Source organism: Triticum urartu, chromosome 3A (assembly GCF_056163025.1).
Source record: "Triticum urartu cultivar PI428250 chromosome 3A, HENAU_Tu73, whole genome shotgun sequence".
In the NCBI taxonomy this organism is placed as follows: domain Eukaryota; kingdom Viridiplantae; phylum Streptophyta; class Magnoliopsida; order Poales; family Poaceae; genus Triticum; species Triticum urartu.
The window spans coordinates 437,690,202-437,713,369 of record NC_141875.1 but is presented as its reverse complement, the minus strand read 5'-3'; the positions used below and the strand labels follow the sequence as shown (position 1 = coordinate 437,713,369).

The 23,168-nt window shown below is 48.3% G+C and overlaps 1 protein-coding gene across 1 annotated transcript; it reads right to left on the bottom strand.

Annotated features, from left to right (window-relative positions):
- Nucleotides 1-522: 522 nt before the first annotated feature.
- Nucleotides 523-22,479, bottom strand: LOC125544279 (uncharacterized). The gene is made up of 12 exons (XM_048707896.2): nucleotides 22,302-22,479; nucleotides 20,564-20,668; nucleotides 20,380-20,486; nucleotides 19,375-19,529; nucleotides 8,937-9,025; nucleotides 8,326-8,818; nucleotides 6,918-7,022; nucleotides 6,550-6,770; nucleotides 3,675-3,757; nucleotides 1,332-1,443; nucleotides 1,126-1,200; nucleotides 523-1,055 (listed from the first exon to the last, which is right to left on the bottom strand). Exons 1-12 carry the CDS (start codon nucleotides 22,386-22,388, stop codon nucleotides 879-881), a joined length of 1,809 nt encoding a protein of 602 aa, XP_048563853.2. The 5' UTR covers nucleotides 22,389-22,479; the 3' UTR covers nucleotides 523-878.
- Nucleotides 22,480-23,168: the final 689 nt, after the last annotated feature.

Below are 23,168 nucleotides of genomic sequence, written 5' to 3'. Positions count from 1 at the left end.
TTGGCCTACGGTTGACCAAAGAGTACTCTTCGGCCTACGGCAGACCAAAGAGTCCTTTTCATCCCAGCTGGGGCACTCTTCAGCCAACGGGAGGCTGAAAAGCCCACTTCGGTCAACCGCAGGCCGAAGAGCCCCTCTTCAGCCAACTGGAGGCCCTTGGGCCCCCAACTCTTTGGCCTACGGTTGACCAAAGAGTACTCTTCGGCCTACGGCAGACCAAAGAGTCCTTTTCGGCCCAGTTGGGGCACTCTTCGGCCAACGGGAGGCTGAAGAGCCGACTTCGGTCAACCGCAGGCCGAAGAGCCCCTCTTCAGCCAACTGGAGGCCGACGGGGTGCTAGTTTTGATTTTGATGCGTGAGCATGTATAGATACCGAATTTGCTATAAAATTCATCACAGTTTTGAAAAAAAAATGCCGAAACAGGTACCACGAACCACTTACAAAGGAACTAGGGTAGACAGGAAACTAAACTGAACTGTCCCATATGTAATTTTCATGAAATGCGCATATTATGCTAGATGTAAAAAAACATACTCGCTCCGTCTCAAAATAAGTGTATCAACTTTGTACTAAGTTTAGTAAAAAGTTGCATTAAGGTCAAGACGCTTATTTTGGGACGGATGGGGTATTATGACAGGTGTGTAAATTGTCATCTCGCAAATGAAATGCCATTTCAAATGCTCGATGCTTAAGATAGTACAAGCCTAGCTGGGTTTTCCATGAAAATCTGAGGCTCTCAAAACTTTATCCAGCAACATATAGCAGCCTCGTATACACCATCAGCTTTCGAGCTCCTACCTTTTACAGATGATTTTTTAGCAAGACCCGAAAAGGATGATTGAGAGCTCATTCCTAGAAGAGTCTACAGGTCAGTCGCTCATAATACTCTCTCACTTCCATCTGAATGCCTTAGGGCATCAGTAACATCGCCAAGCTCTTCACTCTCCTCATCGGTTTCCATAGCATCGATGTCAGATTCTTCGTCCTCTGTGTCCTTGTCCTCATAGATAATCGGTGCGGCCGCCTCTTCCTCGTCAGTTTCTTCATCGGCAATCTGGGAAATCTTTAAATTATTTGCAACGCCAACAACAATATCGCTTTTTTTACAGGAAGGAAACTTTTACCTCACTGAACCGGTAATCAAGGGTGGTAGAGAGTTGAAGTGCTGATTTGAAGGTCGACGTTCTTGCATCAATAAGCTGAGAAAAAAAGGCACTCAGTACAATAGTACCCAACAAACAAACGAAAATGTGGTAATCTTGATGAAAGATTCTTAATCAAATACATACTTGTTTGACATACTGTTAGGGCAGCTGATAAAATTACTAACCTGATAGAGTGAATTGAGCAACAGCAGAGAAGACTCCTGTGACACGATGCTGCTCATGTGCCGGCTAAGTAAAGTTTGAAGCCACGGGAGCAAACAAACCAGCTTTGCACCCCTGTGGAGAATAAATCTCTAAATAAGAACTTTTTGTAAAGCTATCATATGTGTATGCATGCATGCAAAATAAAAAATCACCAAATAATAGGAGAAGTTGCTAGAAGAGGCTAAGCACATTTTGGAAGCCGTACATTCTAGTCATTCCCAAAAAAGATTGGATCCAAAATATACTAAGACCTAACAATCCAACGTATACATGGATACATACAGTTAGAGCATCTCCAGCCATTGGCCCCCCAGGCGGCGATTTTACGCGCCCCCTGGGGGCGAGCCGGCGCTAAAAATGGCACGGGGGCGAGCGGGTATTTTACGCGCCCCCTGGGGGCGAGCTGGCGCTAAAAACGGCACGGGGGCGAGCAGGTTCCCAGCCGCTCGCCCCAGGGTCGCCCCAGAGTCGCCCCAGACGCATTTTTTTTAGTTTAAAAAATATGAATTCGGCAAAGTTCGGCTAAAATTCGGCTAACTTGACATTCATATTCAACATGTTCGGCGTTTACATAGATTATTTAAAAAAACATCTACAGGGCGAAGAAGTCGATGAGCGCGGCGAAGTCGCCGACGTTGCCGCTGTCCTTGTCGGCGGCGGCGGCCTTCTCCTTGATGGCGCGGCCGCCCCTGCTGGACCCCTGTCCAGCGTCTCCATGGCGGACCGGCGGCGGCGGCGCGTCGTCGTCGTCGCTGTCGTCGAGGACGACGATGCCTCCCTCGTCCCGGCCGCGGCGACGAGCTTCAAACCGCGCGAAGGCGGCGCACTGGCGCTCCATCTCCGTGTGCGCCTAGTCGTCGCGCGCCCATTTGAGGGCCGCTTCGTCGTCGAGCTCCTCCTCCTTGACGCCGCCGGCGAGCCCCTGCTCCGTCTTCACGGCGGGGAGCCCTGGCTCCGGCTTGACGGTGGCGAGCCCCGGCTCCGTTTTTGGCTTGACGAAGCGCGGAGGAGCCAAGGAGGCGCGCCGGCCACCCTCGTTGATGAAGATGCCGACGCTGCGGGTGTGCCGGCCGAGCGGCGTCTCCGCAGCGGGCTCGGCCTTGACGCCGAGGAGCGCCGGCGAGCCGGAAGAGTGGGAGGAGGAACCGGCGAACCTCATGGGCACCCACGGCCCGGCGCTCCGGCGGGGGGTCGGGACGGCCGCCGCAGCAGGGTATGCCAGCGGTGGGTCATTGCCACCCCCGAGGTACGACAGTACCTCGTGGAGCGTGCGGCCGGGGACGCGGCGGCCGTCGCTGTTCTTGAGGCCGCCAACCACCGGCACCCCGTTCGTGGACGCCAGCCGCTGCGCCTGCCGCCGCTGGAAATAGTCCGCCCATGCCACGTGGTTGTCGGCGGCGTACTGGGGGAGGGCGCGCTGCTCCTCCATCAGGGACGACCGCACGCGGTCGACCTCGACGGCGAAGAGGCCAGGGCGCGCGTCGACATCGGGTACCGGGGGGATGGGGACGCCGCCATTGCTGAGCCTCCACCCCGTCGGCCCGGCGCGCATGTTCGGCGGCACCGGGATGTTGGCCTCGAAGAGAAGCCACGCTTCGCCCTCCTAGAGCGAGCGGCGGCTGAAGCCGTTGGCCGCCGCGGAGTCGCCAAGGAAGCTTTCGGCCATGGAGAGGGGAAGGGGAAGGGGAGGAAGGGGAGAGCGGCAGAGCTCGACGGCGGACAGGAGGGACGGCGGCTGGTTTGGGCTCGGCGGACTCGGGCTGGTGTGGCCAGCGGCGAGGGGAAGCCTCTGGTTTTATAGCCCAGGGCGTGTGAACGCGTGGCGGAAGGGGAGGCGTCGCCGCGCCAGCCAGCCCGTGACGCGCCGCCCGTGAGGATCAATGGCAAGGCTGACCGGCGGCAGCCTTGCCATTGATTCCCGTGGGAAACCGAGGCGTTCTGGGGAAGATGAGGCGCGTGCCACTGACTCGGCGGGTCCGCCGCGCTTTCGCGCCAAAACCCTCGCCCCGGCGTCCCCGAGCGCCCCCCAGCGCGCCGGGTTCGGCTCGGTTCCGCCGGTGCCAATTTCGGCCCAAGCCGGCGAAAACGGGCTCCTGTGGGCGCGACTGGGCCAATTTTTGGGCGTCGGCGCGGCAAAAACGCTTGGGGAGGGCCTGCGCGGCTGGAGATGCTCTTAAAGGTGTCTGACTGAAGATAGTATCATGGTCAATAGACTGGTGTTCTCTAGTTAAATATTAGATGCACTACATAGTTTGTCCCGAACAATGTACTAAAGAGACAAAATGCCTTGTAAGCTTTCCTACCTAGATTGTATTGACGACACGAAGAACTTGAGAAGCTTCAGGGCATCTCCTGGCGTTAGGAGTGATACTGACTTTACAATGACCTGCATGTAACACAGCAGTAAATTAGCAGACAAGAGAAAATGTTGCATCAAATCGCAATAAGAATAAATAACATGGCAAATGCTGACTTTGGCAGTTGCTAATAACTGAAAGGTTAGACTATTAGGTTTGTTATGGACCAAAAAGCAGGCCAGTCCTTAGCCTAAGGGTGTGTTTGGTTTGAGAACCAAGTGGAGTTGAATGTCATGGTTCCGTTCCACCGGAATGGGTCAATTCCAGTCTTGCGTTTGGTTGGGTTGATTACGTTCCTATGTTTGGTTGAAGAAATTGATTTAGAGATTTGCAACTCTTTGCATTTTCATGAAATCTGATTTTAGTCATTCCACTCGTACACATATGTGTATAGTCTCACAACTCTTTGCATAAATAGGTTGAGCACCGCACAAGGTAAATACATGTTGGAGAAAATACTAACATAAAAATTCCAATATGCTCAGCTCGTTGCTTTCCTCCTCCCGTGCTGTCCTACCTTGCTCACTGGCCTAGCATCCCGTAGCCCCTCCACGTTGTATCAGGCTTGCAGCCCTTCCTCTTCCCTGCAGCGTGTGCCTCCTCTTTCCCTGTCAGATGCAGCCCGGCAGCTATCACGGGTGAGCTCAGCGGCAACCGGCGCTGCAACTCCAGCCACCTGCAGCACCCGTCTGCCGCGGCAAATCTGACCAAACACACCTTTTCTGCTCCTCTGCCAGTCGCTACAGCTCCGTTTTTCTTCTCGGACCGCCGCCTGGCTCGCCTTCAACCACCGTCGCCGCTCTGACACACTGCACGCTGACTAGCAGGCCCCCGTTTTCCCCCTTCCGGCGTGGCCGCCTGCACTCACCTCCTACCGGGCTAATGGTCTTGCATGTGCTGCCGCCACCGGATGTGAGAGGGGGTGATTTCGCAGTGATAGTTGCAAACCACAACGCGATTCTAGTGAGGAACCGCGTGATTCCACCAATTTGGCGTTGTGAGTTGGTTCGGCATATGGGAGGAATATTCCTCTACGAGGAACCAGTGTATTCCGTTCCGCTTTTCAACCAAACACGAGGATGGCTCGTAAGTGCAAAACCAACCCATTACGTTCCACTCTGCTCCCTGAACCAGACACACCCTAACAGACTACTTCTGGAGAGAAGACCTCCCCTCCCTCCCTCGACCCCGCGCACGCGCCGCCTCCCCCCGCTCTCCTCCCCCCCCCCCCCCCCCCCCGCCCCGCCGCCGGCGGAGCCCCTGGATCTGGCCGGGCGGGCTGGCGGCAGCGGGTCCTTCCTTACCCCGCGCGCGCACCTCCTGACCCGGGGTCAGGGCTGGCGGCGGCCCGTCGCGGTGGTGGCGCTGTCCTTTGGCGGCGGGGCGGCCTGGTGGCGCAGGTTGGCCGGCGGCACGTCCCCGGCCCAGGTCTGGGCCCTTAGGGCCCCATCTGGGTCCTAGCGGGTCGGCCCCCGAGCGTGGCCTCGTTGTTTGCGACGCGGTGAGGAGGAGCGGCTCGGATTTGGGGCGGCGGCACCGACGGCGTGCCGGCAGCAGCGCGAAGGCGGGAGCTTTACGGGCCTACGAGGGCTCGGTCGGGCCTGTGGGCCCACGGGCCTGGTGTGCTCCTACTATTGCGTCCGGACGGCTACCGTCGCGGACGGTGGAGGTGGGGCCCTTCCGCGTGCCGACGGTGCTGATGCCCTAGTCCCGGCTCTGATTCTTCGCCGTGCTGTCCTCACTTCGCGGTGCCGTGGTGAGACGGCATGGGGGCCTCATGACCATGTTGACGCACAGTGGTTGTTGGTTTGGTGGCAGGCTCCGGGGCGCCCGAGGTGCGGGTTGGGATCGGGGAAACCCCTGTCGGCATGGCCAACACCGGCGCGATGGCGCCTGTGGGTACCACCTGACCTTTCGGGAGGGCGTCGGGGCTACCCTTCCTCTCGCCTCGTCGTGTACCGAGGGAAACCCTTGGCGGCAGCATCATCATCGTCGCGGTCCTTCTTGGAGGTGTTGATAGGTGCTGGCGCTTCGGAGTCTTGGAGTCTAGTGGAAGATCCTGGTGGGCGCTGCAATCGCGAGGCTTCTTCGTTTTTGTTGATCCGCCGTTGTCGGCATTTGTTTCTTTTGCTTTTCTCTGTCGTTTCTTTTGGGCGTGACTGTGCTGCTTCCGCCCCAGCACCTATCCATGTATGGCTCGGCTGCTTGCTTTGTATACAAAGCGGGGGGAAACCCTTTTTCGGCAAACAGACTACTTCTAGCAAGGATTGTTCATAAAGCCTCCCAACTTGACTTGATAAGACTAGAGGTGTAGTGCATTGGTCACAACCAGGAATAACTTTGTTTCTTCTCCGTTATCAATAACATCACTGGTAGTAACTCCGGGTTACATATAATTTATCCTCTCTTTTTATGTGCACCTTTACTTACTATGAGGATATTCATTAAACATGGAGCTAATAAGAAAAAGAAAACCAGACGCTAGATTTGCATCACCAAATTTAGCTTCAACACTACTAAAAAATGTTGAGTCAATCAAATGTGGTTGATCATGAGAACTTGAGCATGTCTCTAGTGTTTTGTGATTATAAGATAGAGACACTCTATGAACCAGGAAATAGAACATACGAGGTGAAAAGTTGCAACACAACCAAGGGGGTAACATGTATCTATAACATCATTGACTAAACTTGTGTGACAGAAGTATGCTAAATTGTATGACCCATTGCTTCAAAGTAAAATTTCTTTCACAGTGTGACCAAGACAAGCGGCAACAAAGTATTTGACCAAACATTGCACAAGAAAGAGAAGAAAGCCATACCTTTTCATCTCTATTGTACATGCATTTCAGCAATTCAGCGTGATCATCAGCACGCAAAGCTTGCTTCAGCAAAATATAGACTGAATCTGCACTCGGCGGCGCCAGAGAGGCTGATTGCTCTTCAAGGAATTCAGACTTATTGAGCAAATTTAGACTCTCGAGTTTCTGCTCCATAGTTGGTTCATCTAGATTATACTCTGGATTCACCTCCTTGACTGTGTCTAAACTTTCCAGCAAAATAGAGAAGTTAGTGATCAGAAAAGTAGAAAATGAAGGACACCTTAAATTTGTTTCTTCATGGTATACACTCAATGCTTATTACAGCATCAGGTCTGAATGTACTTCAAATTAACAGGGCTAATTGTTACCAGTGATAGAATCCAAAACAGACGCTGTCCTTTTGTTTGGTCTTCCTTGACGAGTGAGGTTTGTATTCTCCTGTCGATCTTGTTCATCATCCATCTTGTTATTTACTGGTGCCATAAAGAAACAAGTAACCAGTTGAGATCAACGGTAGGCATTTAACAAAGTACATAATCTCTAACTTTAATAGCATACTTAGTCGTAAGAAAATATGGAGACAAAGTATAAATCTTGTGATCGGTTTAAAAGGTACCAAGACCCAACGAAAATGCCATTAGTGTCAAAACATGCATGCTGTAACCACAGAAATCATCTCTCTCATATGTTGCTTTGTTATTCTATTATTGTTGACTACTGTATTATATCTAATCTGGCACACAAAGTACTGCCTATTTTCTGCTTCCTATGATGTTGGTATCTCGCTTCCATCAGCTGTAAATTAGCATCTGAGAGCCCTGTGTAACCATCATCTATAATAGAACAACAAAATAACACAATGGTTCATTGTGCCAGACCATCACGTTTATAAACAGGAGTCAAAAGTGGCTTATCATCGAATTAAGCAATTTATCACAAAATAATAATAATAAAGCCACTAACAACTTGACAAATAATATAGAAATTAGAGTGGTGCTTCCATGATTTCCAAAATGCTAATTGCAGAAAACTAAAGCGGTGCAGTTACTATGTGTACTGATGATTGCAAATTACATCCTCGTTTTGCTTTTAAAAGTGTGCTTTTCGCTTATCTGAAAAGCGCTGAAGCACTGCATCAGGTCATAAATTATGATAAAACATTCCAGTTAATTAGGTGTGATTTATATTTCATTATCATGCAGCTACAAGCCACATAACATGCCACAAGTGTTTGGCTAAGTGCATCACCTTTTCATCAACAGAACATCTACTTACATGTTCTGTCTACTTCCAAATTGGCCATACATTAGTTAATTATAGGCTAGCTGCTATCTAAGTAACTCGTTTTATCTGGAAATGAGAAGTACTTGTCACTGTAGAGAAACCTTCAAAACGGACCACAAACAGACACAGGGACTTTAAGATTTGTGAAAATATACAGTAATGCTAATAGGATAGGCTAAGCCAAAGTTGTGGCTTACAAGATATGAATGCTCACATTATATCCTGATGAACAACTGAAACATTTTTAACACCATAGAATATATTGCAGATACTAGACACGTCCAACAGTAAAAGCACATCTTCCCATGGCAACAAACTCGCAAAAGCAAAATCAAATCACAAGAAAAGAGGGAGAACAGTATCTGCTGTTATATAACCAGGAACATCTGTCAAAATTAACTTTCAGTACTATGAAGATAATTCCCTATGCATGTTCATTGACTTTACTGTGCTAATAATGATGGTTGGACAGCAACAGCGATTTGAACAAACCTTTTGCATCTTGCTCTTCTGAAGCTAATGCATCAGATTCCGCAACCAAGTTGATGTCCTCACAATTCTCACCCAATACAACAATCTTGAACTGTAAACAGTCTAGTGATCCAAACACAACATGAACCTTAATTGTGTTGTCTTCTTTGACATCACATAACTTGGCTAAAATAATTGGGACACGGCCCTTTTTATCAAGTGATTTTTTTACTGAAATTTTGGTGGGCAGTATTTCATCTTGGGAAAGGGTCTGCAAATCCCACACATAAGCCACACCTTTCTTTGATACTGCAAGAACAATTCCCCCGGCTTTAGATGATGTGCTCCTTTTACACTCTACTGTCTTTGGCTGAGTATGCATGGCAAGAGAGACTGTAGAAACAACAGTGCAATTTTGGTGATCACAAGACCAGACTTTGACTTCTTTATTATTGTCAGTATAAGAAACTAATGTGTGTGCTTCATCGGACACAGACATCAGCTGGATAGGGCCCTGCAATCACAATGGCACCGATAAAAATTAAGGCCTCTTTCATTACGTGGCACAACTGCGAGAGAGAGGAGGGTCAGGGGGTGGGGGCAAGTACGGAATAAGAGTAAGAATAACATACATCATCAGAAGGAATCTTCAGAATCTCTTTTTTGTCCTTCATACTATATAGTTTTGTTGTCTTACCTGAGACAACCATAAACTTCTCATCTGCAAAGTGCAGGGCTACAATATAAGTCCAGAAAACACACAAAGTTGAGAAGATAATATGTAAAGCAAGATCTAAACAATAATGACCTAAGAGTGCTATATTCACGAAAGACTGGAAGTTAATATTTGTTCCAATACACTCGATAAACTAAATATATTTGAGCACTAAAGGTGCAAACATATACAATATAGTGCTTCCACCTGAGTTTGTTCCTGGCAGGGTGGCACCCGCAGTTTATGTTATTTCGAGAAAAAAAATATGTTTTACTGGCAATCCTCATACATGCTCTAAAGGCTAGTGCTTGGGCTAAAGAGGTCGCCCAGCACCAGCCACATAACCATTAGGAGAGTTAGTTAATTAGGAAAAGAGTAATAGAATTAGGCAATATCAGTTTGCTTCAGTATACTTAGGAAGATCGGAGATAGAGAACGTGTCCTGTGGGACAAGTCTCCTCCCATGTCAAGTTTGGTCTAACCCGACCTCTCTTGACATTATCAGCATGCTTTAGCCATCCGCTATGCACTAGAGCTGTAGGCCTGCACTGAATATGCCCAAACCATCTCAGACGATATTGGACAAACTTCTCTTCAATCTGTGCTACCCCAAGTCTATCCCGTATAGCATCATTCCAGGCCCGATCCTTACTTGTGTGACCACACAACCATCTCAACATGCGCATCTCCACTACACCAAACTGTTGAACATGTCACCTTTTAGTTGGCCAACACTCAGCACCATACAACATTGTAGGTCGAATCGCCGTCCTATAGAACCTGCCTTTTAGCTTTTGTGGCACTCTCTTGTCACAGAGAACGCCAGAAACCTGGCGCCACTTCATTCATCCAGCTTTGATTCGATGGCTCACATCTTCATCGATATCACCATCCTTCTGCAGCATTGACCTCAAAAATATCGAAAGGTGTCCTTCTGAGGTACCACCTGCCCATCAAGGATGGCCTCAACCTCATGCCTAGTAGTACTAAAACCGCACCTCATGTATTCGGCTTTAGTTCTACTAAGCCTAAAGCCTTTCGATTCCAAGGTTTGTCTCCATAGCTCTAACTTTCTATTGATCCCCGTCCGACTATCATCGACTAGCACCACATCATCCGCAAAGAGCAAGCACTGACGAGGACATGTATTAGGGGTAGGGTAACAGGCTTGACCTAAAGGCCCTACCCATGGACACCGTATACTTTGTACTGGGCCCCTGGGCCAGATCGCCGTCCAGATGTACCGCAACTTGAAAGTCACTCGGACGGCGATCACCACTCGGAGCACGGCACTTCACTCGACGAGCTCATTCCACTCGACCGTGTAACTCACTCGGATATGCAAAGACCAATAGTCAGCATGACGGTTTTGTAGTGGGCAGGCATTATGGCATTGATGCTCCACCGTGTAACATAATGGGTGAGGGGGTGGCGCACTCTATATAAGCCAGCCCCCACCACTAGACTAGGGGGCTTTTTTTCTGCCACCTCTCTCTCTTTCTCACCATTAGTCTCAGGACATAGCTCAGGCATGGAGATCCGCTCTCCCCTCTCTCTCTCTCTCAAACACACATTGTAATCTCCGGATACATACTCAAATAAAACAAAGCCTCTCTGGAGCACGAGACGTAGGGTTGTTATCTCCACCGTGAGAGGCCCGAACTCGCTAAAACCACCGTGTCACCCATTTGCATCTCGATAGATCATGCTCCTTTATCCTACCCCCCTCTTATTGTCGGAATCGTTCCCACGACAGTTTGCGCCCACCGTGGGGCATGGCGTCTGTCGAGGCATGATGCAGATGGTTTTATTCTTCAATCGCCGGCAACAGACTAATTTCTGCGGGCGACCCAAGCTTTCTTGGGATGATCTCCCGAGATCAAACAATCACCGCTACCAATTTTGACTATTGGAGTCCCGGCCATCACACGAAATACTCCTCATCATACAAAAGGATCAGGGAGTTGCTCATATCAACTTGTTCTTTACAGTCAAACATTACAATGATCTAACTATGGTTTGTTCTTTTTCTGTATGCACACGAGCTCATACAAAAGGATACCTCCCTTTGTACCGATTGGTGGCTCGGCTCCCGGATGTTGAAGCGCCGCTGTCCGCCGTCATCCCTGGCCTCATCTGCGAACGTCGTCGTCGAGCGCCCATACACGCACAGCCGCTAACGCTTGGCCTGGCTCCTCGGCTGGCGGAGGACAATGACCGGCGGTCGACCCGGCTATCGGGCGACGAGGCCCGCCTGCCGGCACTCGGCTCAGCTCCGCGGGCGTTGAAGTGCGACTCCAATGGTCAGGACGTGAGCTGTTTCTTCCATCAATTAACGGCATGCAGGAATATTTGGAAACGAAAGGAATCTTCAACGCCGGATTAATTGGCTGCCTCATTAATCAGCCATTCAAATAAGGTGCGTTGATTCATTTTTTTTCCGCAGCCACCTGCACCAGCCTCCAGCGCACACGCAGCTTGCGTTGACTTCAAGCTGGCCCACCCGGTCCGCTACTCCGAGTGGGTACTCTGGTACGCTCGGACAAGTGCAAGTCTACACTCGACATATGCTATACTCGGGCATGCATCATTTTCTTCGACACATTCAGGCGACTAATGTGCAGGCACTTGATCATTCGTGTGTTCCCACTCGGTCGGATGCCTCCTCGACGACATGCTCAACTCGACCGTCACATAAGGTGCCACTCAGTTGGACGCGTCCTCGACACTCAGGCCACCCATGCGTCGTCACTCCGCGGGGACACGCGTCTATTTCACTCGTATGCCCCGCGCATCGTCACTTCGCGCCATCGGTTGGTCACCTCATCACCACACTGATTTTAACAGTTTTTTCTGAAATAATTGTTGTTGCTTATACTTGTAACCAAAATCCTCCAGTGGGTGACTTAGCTGCGAATCTGTTTCGCCTAAGTTCAAGAAATCCTACCGAGTGATGAGTCAGCCTCTCACTCGGGGGCTTAGCTGCGAATCTGTTTCGCCTAAAGTTTGAAAAAATCCTACCGAGTGGAGAGCAAACCTCCCACTCGGGGGCTTAGCTGCAGTTCAGTACTCGCCTAAGTTTGAAAAAAATCCTACCGAGTGGAGAGCAAACCTCCCACTCGGGGCTTAGCTGCAGTCCAGTACTCGCCTAAGTTTGAAAAAAAAATCCTACCGAGTGGAGAGCAAACCTCCCACTCGGGAGCTTAGCTGCAGTCCAGTACTCGCCTAAGTTTGAAAAAAAAATCCTACCGAGTGGAGAGCAAACCTCCCACTCAGGGGCTTAGCTGCAGTCCAGTACTCGCCTAAGTTTGAAAAAATCCTACCGAGTGAAGAGCAAACCTCCCACTCGGGGGCTTAGCTGCAGTCCAGTACTCGCCTAAGTTTGAAAAAATCCTACCGAGTGGAAAGCAAACCTCCCACTCGGGGGTTTAGCTGCAGTCCAGTACTCGCCTAAGTGTTTGAAATCCTACCGAGTGGAGAGCAAGCCTCCCACTCGGAGGCTTAGCTGCAGTCCAAGGACTCGCCTAAGTAGCCAAAATCCGACTGAGACAAGAGCAAACCTCTAACTCAAGGAGCTGCATCACAAGTATAATGTGCGCTCCATCCCTATCCGCAAGGACACCGAGACGAAGGTCGACTGTCACCATTGCCTCGTCACCACTCGGCCACTCGCGCTCCTTCAGACAGCTAAGTCATTTTACATCCTGTTATTTCCGTCTTCCCGAGTGTCTCGTAATTCACACATCACGTTCACTCGGAGGCCACGCCACCGAGTGTACCTCAACGAGTGTACCTCAACGCTCGGCTGCTTATTTTCACATACTTGCTTAGTACTGGTTATGTGACTCACGAGTCCAGCTTCCATTTTTTCGCATACATCATTCACGAACACCATGTGTCATTCTTCATTTCGAGTTTGCATCGGTCCTCCGGGGCTGTAACTCAGTTGAAACACTACAGTTCCATTTTATTTTGAGCCAGTATTCCAATGAGTTTAGTCGGATCCGTCGCTTCAACAAATTCGAACGGATCCTTCGCTCTTTCAGACTCTTGCTGGTTAGCCAGCAAGCCCCTTGCACTCCCAGCGGGTGTCTATGGGTGTTATTCACACAAATCATTTCAGCACACATCAAATTTCCTCGAGAAATTATCTCATTGGCTTGTGCCATTTTTACACAAGTTACGCGATCACTCGACGTCCCTATGCGCCAACTTCATCGCTGCTCGGACTCGGTCACCGTACCGGTCCTAGCGCACCACAACACCGGCCTTGTCGCTCTGTTGACTTCAAACACATCCAGCCAACCCCTCTGTGGAATCCTCTTCATCGTATCAATGATATAGACCCCGCCAGGCATGAGACAGATAAGTCCCTTTTACAATTAAACTTCACACTTCACTCCTTTGCGAGTTTGCCTTTTTCGAGCATCACTCGGAAGCTTCTCCTCATCTTTACCCGAGTCCGACTCGATAAATTAAAAATTATCCATTCAACACTATATTTCTCATATTTCGACATGTCCATTGTCGAAGCCTGTAGTACGCTCGGGGGCTACGCCACACTCGGGGGCTGCATCTCATTTGGAATGACACTCTCCTGAGTAGTCGAGTACTTCATCACCAGTCAGATCCTTCACTTCAACAAGTGCATTCGATCCGCCACTTTGACAAGCTTTATAATCACCCAGACGCTGTGCGCGCCATCTTCATTCCTACTCAGACTCAGTTGTCACGCCGGTCTTGTTGCGTCGCAACCACACTACATCAATCTCGTCGCTACATTAACTTCGAAAGCATCTGGCTAACTCCTTCGAAGACAGTTTCATCCACTCGGCTGGACACGTAGTCCTTCACTCAGCCACCTCACGTATCTTCTCTCGGCCGTCCCGCGCGTCGCCACTTGGTTGCGCACGTCTTCACCGCTTGGTCGCTCCGCGCGTCGCCTCTCGGTTGTGCATGCCTTCACCACACGGCCGCCCCGCGCGTCACCCGTTGGCTGGACACGTAATCCTTCACTCGGACGCCTCACGCGTCCTCACTCGGCCGCCCCGCGCGTCGCCACTCGGTTGTGCACATCTTCACCACTCGGCCGCCCCGCGCGTTGCCACTCAGTTGTGCATGTCTTCATCATTCGACCACCTCGCACATCATGACTCGGCCACTCCGCGCGTCGCCACTCGGTTGTGCATGTCTTCACCACTCGACCGCCCCGCGCGTCGTCACTCGGTTGTACATATCATCGCCTCTTAGCCACCTCGCGCGTCACCATCAGTTGGGCATATCTTTACCTCTACACCCCCAGCACGGGACGACTAAGTTACTCGTATGATCAAACCTCATATCACACTCTGTAGCAAGCTTACCTCTTTCGAGCATCACTCGGGGGCTACGCATAGCCGTTGTCCATGCTGCCCTCAGGGGTTACACCCATTCGATCAACCCATTGACCACATCAGGAATATCTTTCTGACCATACATGCTCGTTCTGCCGAACATCTATAAGGGTAGTACTGTCCACTCGGACGATCGCCCAAATCATTTCTTGAAGTCATCTTAAGGACTGCAAAAGGGTGAAAATGGCGGTCCTCTACGGATACACTTGGCCCTTATCCTAGGCTCCAAGGCCTCAGTTTCACAAACTTGGACTCAGAGATGGCATGTGCTAGTGTTCCCCCGGGATAATGAGTGGCGTCTCTCAGGATAGTCAGCCCACACACTAGCCTCGCCACTCGAGTTTCATGGCACGTCCACGTCAGACCACTAGTCTATCTCCTTCGGGAGAAATACGAGTGCCACCGAGTTTTTCCTTGCAGTCAACATACCCTGATCAGTTGGGAAGCACGTCCACTCGGACAAATACCCCTTTCATGCAAAAGGGTGAAAATGAAGCTCCTCTGCGGATACAGTGTACTCTTACAAATACCCCTTTCACGCAAAATCTAACGGTAGAAGTACTAATGGAAAGATTACTCCCTGGAGTGTCCAGCTTTTTTCTACAGTCGGCAGTTTCAAAGCCGAATTCATTCACCGTGCCGAGAGCACGAAGATTCACATGCTTGACCGAGTTCCAGGCTGAATTTATTCCGTGCCGAGTGCACGAAGATCATTCCGACTGACTCAGCTCCAGGCTGAGCTTATTTACCATGTCAATCACCTGAAGATGCATCTGATTGATTCAATTTCAGACTAAAAAGATATTTACCGTGTCGACTGCGTGGAGGTTTACCAGGAGACTTAAACCCTCTGCCCGACTCATCTAGTCCGTCAGAGGCTCGGGGACTACACCCAGCGGGTGCACTCAGCGTGCCCCCACTGGAAGAGAACTCGGAAAGAAACATTTTGCGCGATGCAAAACCAGCTCCAGAATTACTCGACCTCCGAGTCAGAGAAGAACAAGTTCGATCAGTACCATCTAAGAAGAGTTTTAGTTCTCTCAGACCCCCGCCGACTGCCCGCAGTCGACGGCGGTCTCGGGGACTACACCCAGTGGGTGCACTCAGCGTGCCCCCACTGGAGTAATCTCCACTCGGTACGGCCTGACCAGTCCGAGTGATGAACAACAACAAAAAAGACAGGCTCTAAGACTCCCACCGACCGTTGGTATCCACTCGGAACGGTCCGCCCGGTCCGAGTGACGGCCAAACAACAACAAAAAAGATAAGCTCTAAGACTCCCGCCGACTGCCCGCAATCGACGGCGGTCTCTGGGACTACACCCAGTGGGTGCACTCAGCGTGCCCCCACTGGAATGGTATCCACTCGGAACGGTCCGCCCGGTCCGAGTGACGGCCAAACAACAAAACAAAGACACGTTCCAGGCGTGAAGAAATTCCGAGTAATCAGTTACTCAATGCAGGACTAGCTCCAAATCACTCCAAAAAAATTGCTATAAGGTGAGTTTAACGCTCCTCCGCGGACCCGTTTGAGCTCATTTCACTCGGACACCATACAGTCTGGAATCCGTCAAGGCAACATGCGGAGATAAGATTGCTGGGTGACCAGAGGGAGTTCATAAGTGCCTCCGCAGCACTCGACTCATCTGGGAATTCACCTCGACTCGACCCGCTCAACCTCGACCGATTCGAGGGCTAATGACGAGGACATGTATTAGGGGTAGGGTAACAGGCTTGACCTAAAGGCCCTACCCATGGACACCGTATACTTTGTACTGGGCCCCTGGGCCAGATCGCCGTCTAGATGTACCACAACTTGAAAGTCATTCGGACGGCGATCACCACTCGGAGCACGGCACTTCACTCGACGAGCTCATTCCACTCGACCGTGTAACTCACTCGGATATGCAAAGACCAATAGTCAGCATGACGGTTTTGTAGTGGGCAGGCATTATGGCATTGATGCTCCATCGTGTAACATAATGGGTGAGGGGGTGGCGCACTCTATATAAGCCAGCCCCCACCACTAGACTAGGGGGCTTTTTTTCTGCCACCTCTCTCTCTTTCTCACCATTAGTCTCAGGACATAGCTCAGGCATGGAGATCCGCTCTCCCCTCTCTCTCTCTCTCAAACACACATTGTAATCTCCGGATACATACTCAGATAAAACAAAGCCTCTCTGGAGCACGAGACGTAGGGTTGTTATCTCCACCGTGAGAGGCCCGAACTCGCTAAAACCACCGTGTCACCCATTTGCATCTCGATAGATCATGCTCCTTTATCCTACCCCCCTCTTATTGTCGGAATCGTTCCCACGACAAGCACCATGGGGTATCTCCTTGTATATCCCTTGTGACCTCATCCATCACCAAAGAAAAAAGATAAGGGCTCAAAGCTGACCCTTGATGCGGTCCTATTTTAATCAGGAAGTCATCAGTGTCGGTGTCGCCATCACTTGTTCGAACACTTGTCACAACATTATCGCCTTGATGAGGGTAATGTACTTTGTTGGGACTTTATGCTTCTCCAAGGCTCACCACATAACATTCCGCAGTATCTTATCGTAGGCCTTCTCCAAGTCAATGAACACCATATGCAGGTCCTTCCTTTGCTCCCTATATCTCTCCATAAGTTGTTGTACCAAGAAGATGGCTTCCATGGTTGACCTCCCAGGCATGAAACCAAACTGATTTTTGGTCGTGTGTGTCATTCTTCAATGTGCTCAATAACTTTCTCCGATAGCTTCATTGTATGGCTCATCAGCTTAATTCAACAGTAATTAGTACAACTTTGAGCACCCCCCTTGTTCTTGAAGATCGGTAGTAATATACTCCGCCACCATTCCTATGGCATCTTGTTAGCCCGAAAGATGAGTTTGAAAAGCTTAGTTAGCCATATTATTGCTATGCCTTCGAGGCCTCTCTACACCTCAATGGGGATACAATCAGGGCCCATCGCCTTGCCTTCTTTCATCCTTTTTAAAGCCTCCCTGACCTCAGACTCCTGAATTCGCTGCACAAAACACCTGCTAGTACCATCAAAGGAGTCGTCCAGTTCAATGGTAGAGCTCTCATTCTCTCCATTGAACAGCTTGTCGCCATCTATGCTTAATCTCCTCGTCCTTCACCAGGAGTGGGTCTGCTCCATCCTTGATGCATTTGACTTGGTCGACATCCCTCGTCTTCCTCTTATAGATGTCCCTTTTGCCTTCCTTTGTGTGTAGAGGTCCTCATACGCCTGACCCTTTGCTTCACCTCACAGCTCGCATTGCGGCCTTCTTTGCCACCTTGTACTTCTCTATGTTGTCTGCACTCCTAGCTAGGTGTAGTCGTCTGAAACAATCCTTCTTCTCCTTAGTAGCCTTCTGGACATCATCATTCCACAACCAGGTATCTTTAGCTTCGCTTCTACACTCCAAACTCCTCTGAAGCCACCTTATGAATGCAAGTCGCCATCTTCATCCACATATTGTCTGCATCACCTCCTTCCTCCCAAGGGCCCTCCTTAATGACCCTCTCCTTGAAAGCCTAAGTTACCTCCCCCTTGAGCTTCCAACACTTTGTTCTAGAGACTTTGGCGCCCTTATCCCGTTGGACACGAATCCGAAAGCAGAAGTCAGCCACCTCAAGCTTATGCTGAGGGACAACACTCTCCAGATATCACCACAAGCTTACGCCTGTCTTCTTTTCTTGAGAGGATGAAATCAGTCTGGCCAGAGTGTTGACCACTACTAGAAGTCACTAGATGCGATTCTCTCTTTTTAAAAGAGGGTGTTAGCTACAATCATGTCGTAGGCTAGAGCAAAGCTCAAAGGCATCTCCTCCTTGATTCCTGATGCCATAGCCAAAGCCCCCATGCACCCCTTCAAAACCTGTGTTAGATGTACCCACGTGGCCATTGAGGTCTCCTCCTATGAAGAGCTTCTCGCCAATAGGTACACTCCTAACCATGTCCTTGGGGCCTTCCCAGAACTCCCTTTTGGTGTTCTCATTGTGGCCTACTTGCGGGGCATACACGCTAATAACATTGGGAACTAAGTCCCCAACTACCAGCTTGACCAGAATAACCCAGTCCCCACACCTCTTGACTCTACCACTCCATACTTGAGGCTCTTGTTGATCAAGATACCAATTTCATTTCTGTTTACAGTTGTCCCCATGTACCACAGCTTTAAGCCAGTATCCTCCACCTCCTTCGCCTTCTGTCCCCTCCATTTGGTTTCTTGGACGCAAAGGATAACAGCAGCTCTCCTTACTGCTGTATCAACTAGCTCCCATAGCTTACCTGTCAGGGACTCTACATTCCAGCTACCTGAGCGGGTCCTCCTAGGCTGGGCTAGCTTCCTTGCCCTTCACACTCGTCAAGTCAAATGCTAAGACCCTTGCTCATTTTTCACTACACCGGGCATCGATGTAGCGCACCACTAAGGATGTGACGACCTGATCCTTGCTCAATTGTCACCATATCCAGATCAAGATTCGGCACGCCAACAAGGGGGTGACGGCCCGGCCCTTGCCCATTTGACAGCACACCCGGGTTCCGATATGGCGCGTCGTCAGCCTATCACAACCCTCCTCCTTCACCCGGGCTTGGGACTGGCTATGTTGAGACGACATAGGAGCAATAAAATAAACAAAATTTTACAGGCCTTAGAGCTTCCACACCAGGGACCAGCACTCTACCCTTGTTGAGGGTGAATGCCATGTCCCTGGTCTTCAAGTCCTCTGCCCAATATATATTGTTGTGGATCAAGGTCCATAACAGGCCCACATGATGATGAACAAATATTTAAGGAAATCAGATGAGATCCTTCCTAATGTAATTCACACTGCTTCACACATAACCCAAACATTTTAGTGAAGATCCTATCATGAATACAACAAACACGTGAAACTTTAATATAAAGATATCTTGTTAAGTATGCATAAAGTAAGAGCACATGGAGACAAAGGTTGCACTTACCATGAGAAACTGTCAAAGAATTAATTGACTTTTTCGAAGCTTTTAATGTGTCTTTGGATTTTCCAGTCCAAGTATCCAATTCACATATAACTCCATCCCTGCTAGCAGTAATAAGAACACACCCTTGTTTCGAAAAGTGAAGAGAAATGACCTTGCTAGTAGGAAGAGAAAGGCATGTTAGTAGGCATCAATGTTTTCACAGTGAAGTCATTCTAAAGATATCTTGAACTAGCTGATGTTTTCTTACAGAATGCAGTTTCTATCAGGTTTTCTTTGGAACCACATAGAGTCAGCTTATGACCTAAAAAAACTAAAGTGGCTTAAAAAGTTAAAATTTTAGCATATGGGCTATAGCCTTGATCGTGGCAACGGAATTAAGCTCATGTTGCATGTGTAAGTATGACCAACTTGACCTTCTCATTATTGAGTTCAAAAGAACAAAAAATAATAATTGAAGAACAGATTCATCCATGCTTGGACAGTTGGACTTAGGTGAGAAACTGAGCTTCAGCATCTCAGAATGAAGAAGGAAACAGAAACTTATGAATAGGCCAAAAGAATATGTGGCTAGAAGATAGTGTATAGCCCTTCAGGAATTGCCACTATTTAATTTCAACTACCATCGAGGTGCAAGGATTAGACTATGTGGTTAGAAGATAGTGTATAGCCCTTTCTTTCTAAGCATCTACAGCATCAACCATAATCAACATGGTAGTCCTACAAACAAATCAACACGGTGTTTATCAAAGAAATATGAGGGCCCCTTCTATTGCAGAAGACACCAACTACAAGGAACCAGCATGTGTGTTCATCAAGGCAAAAGATGTATGCCAGACGATTTTAGAGTTATTAAAATGAGTTCAGAGGGGAAAGTACTCAACGAAAGTTCAGTATCTGGTATGGTTCCTATTTTACATGACAGAAGAATAGAAACAGCGCAGGAGAAGCCTCGTGATTAGAGTTACAAAATCAACAATACCAAGTTCGTAATAAGGTTTCACATACCCAGTGTGACAAGCACTTTTCCATATAACACCAGTAGAATCAAGAGCTAAAACTACACCATTTGCAGTGCCAACAGCAACAACAATAAGGTCGCCATCCTTTTTGTGCTGTAAAAAAACCAACAATCAAAACCTGAAATAATACAACAGTACAGGAGATACCAACTAAGCTCAACACAAAGTACCTTCTTCTGAACAGAGCTGCAGGCAATGCAACTGTATGAATCATCATGGGCTGCTATTGGATCAGTCCATCCTGCTATCTTTTGTCCTTCTCTTGTACTCCATACCTTCCCAATTAATAATTTCAAGTGAAGAAAATAGAATATGTCAGCATATAGGGTAACTACGTACTCACATACTTCCATTCCAGTTCACAATGGAAAAAGATGAGAAATGCAGTGTATCAAAAAGGCAGAAAATAGAAATACTACAAAAAGATATTGTTTCCAATAGCGCCCTACTATAATATTGCTAGCTAGATGGGGCACCCCAATGAACAGAAATATTTAATTCTAACAATCCTATCTTCCCAAGCATGAATCTACTGATACCATATAAAGTTAAATGTTTCATTTTCTCTCATAGATGGATGAACAAGCAGAAAATGCAAAAAGCTTGCATGAGGTGCTAAATGCTGGCAGCTATGTAACCCAGTAAACATCACTTGACACTTTCAAGTAAATTCCAACAAGAAAATCCATGTAAGCATCAATTTTCAACCATTTTTGCTTACAAGGAGGCTTGTACCTCAAATCCATACCTCTTTAGAACAGTATAAGCAGCAATCATACTAAAACTCACAACACGGAACTCTTTATTTAGAACACTCTTTATAAACAGCTGATAACAAATTGCTCACCCGGCTTCACAGCTAGTTACTTACAAAGAAATGGATCAAAGTGTCATAGCCCCGGTTCCACAATTTTATTGAGGCCCTGTTTGGTTCATAAGTCATAGGACTTTTTCTAGTCCCAACTAAAAAGTCCCTAGTCCCTAAAAAGTCCCTCCCTGTTTGTTTCCAGGGACTAAAAAGTCCCTAGTCTCTCCCTAGAGGTTATTAAATGACCATGTTACCCCTGGTATATAGAAAAATAACAACCAAATAACACCATGGGGTGGCGGGCCAATGGGTGCATGGAGGGGCATTGTTGGAAAAGTCTCAAAAAGTCCCAAAAAAGACTCTCCTTGAGAGTCTTCTTCATTTAGTCCCAAAAAGCAACTTTTAGTCCCTAGTAGTCCCTCCTGTTTGGTTAAAAAGTCTCTAAGAGGGACTTTTTCTAGTACCTACATCAAAAAGTCCCTGGAAACAAACACCCCCTGAAAGGAGAAACCACGCCGATTAGTTAGTTAGAAAATGACAAGGGGCTTAAGTAGATACCACAGCGATTAGCGAGCGATGTGTGGCCTTTAATTTCTCCCTTTAACCTTTAGATTTTTATGCTGTCGATTTAATGCCGATGCGTGCAACCGGTTAATGCGATTCCAATCGACTTTACTCCTCCTTTAATTATGCCTTTAATTGTTTTTTTCTCACGGTCCTTCAATTTAAATCAGCCGCATACGTTTAGATATTTTATCGCGCCACATTCTCTCTGATCTAGGAAATGACATTAAGTAGATACCTCAAAAATAGAAAATAAAAGAGTACTATACCAAAGAAATATTTACCACCGCTACAAGCAACACATAACACACCAGAAACTAGCTTCGCCCGGTAGCAACTATCAATCGCCATGATAAAATGAACATGGGAGGTAATTAGCAACTTGCTGGCATGTAACCCTACATTTCAACCACGGGACATCTCGCAGGGATTAACAATCCAGATCAGAGAGTTCCCCAATTCACAGCGACAGACTAGAGAGCTAGCCAGCTCGTAAAAATGGGGTTTAGGCGGGGGCAGAGAGGCGAAGCGAGTACCTGGATTCGCCGACCGGAGACGGCTGCGAAGAGCTCTCCGTCAGAAGAGAAGGCGAAGGCGTCGGGCGGCGGCGGGGTTGCGGCCATGGCTTGGCGGTAACGGCGTAGGGGCGCGGATAGTGGAGGGCGGAGGGGAGGGTTTCTATTTTTTTAGAGACTAGAGACTAGAGAACAATGTAAGTGCATGGCGACGGGATATAAATATCCTACTAGTACATTAGCTTATCTGTAAATAATAATATAATTATGTAAATAAATGTTCATCAAATTTTATCCGTGAATTACTTTATATTTTGATTAGAAGATTGATAATAAGTAAATTAAAGTGTAATTGGTTGAGAAGGTAAATAAATTAAGATGATTAATTATCATATACATGAAAGGTTGGACCAAGGAATGATGGGAAGAAAGATGAAATAGGAACCTTACATTCTTTTTAAGTAGTATGCTTCCCTACCATCGCACTATGGGTCCTGACATAGCCCGCTTCAGCCTGGATGATCAGTCCTGCGTTAGTCTCGAGATTGACAATAATTGGCCCTTCCCAGAGAATCACTTCTGATTCAAAGCAAGCGTTTTCAACGCCGATGAGTGGTTGAGCTGAAGTTCATTTCATCGCTTTGTTATTTGTTGTGTGAGAAAAACTTTACTTTACTAGAATGTTTTGTTGGAAATAATCTATAATCCAATGTGTATCCTCATTGTCGTTGTGGGTTGATGACTTGTTGTATGTAATCAATGGTACATTTGCATATGCGTCCATCAACTCACGCTTGCTAGTGCTGTCCATACGAACAGTGCCAGTGATTTTAGTTGAAAAATAAGATAGTGCTAGTGATTTTTAGCTGCATATTTTGACAAATCGCA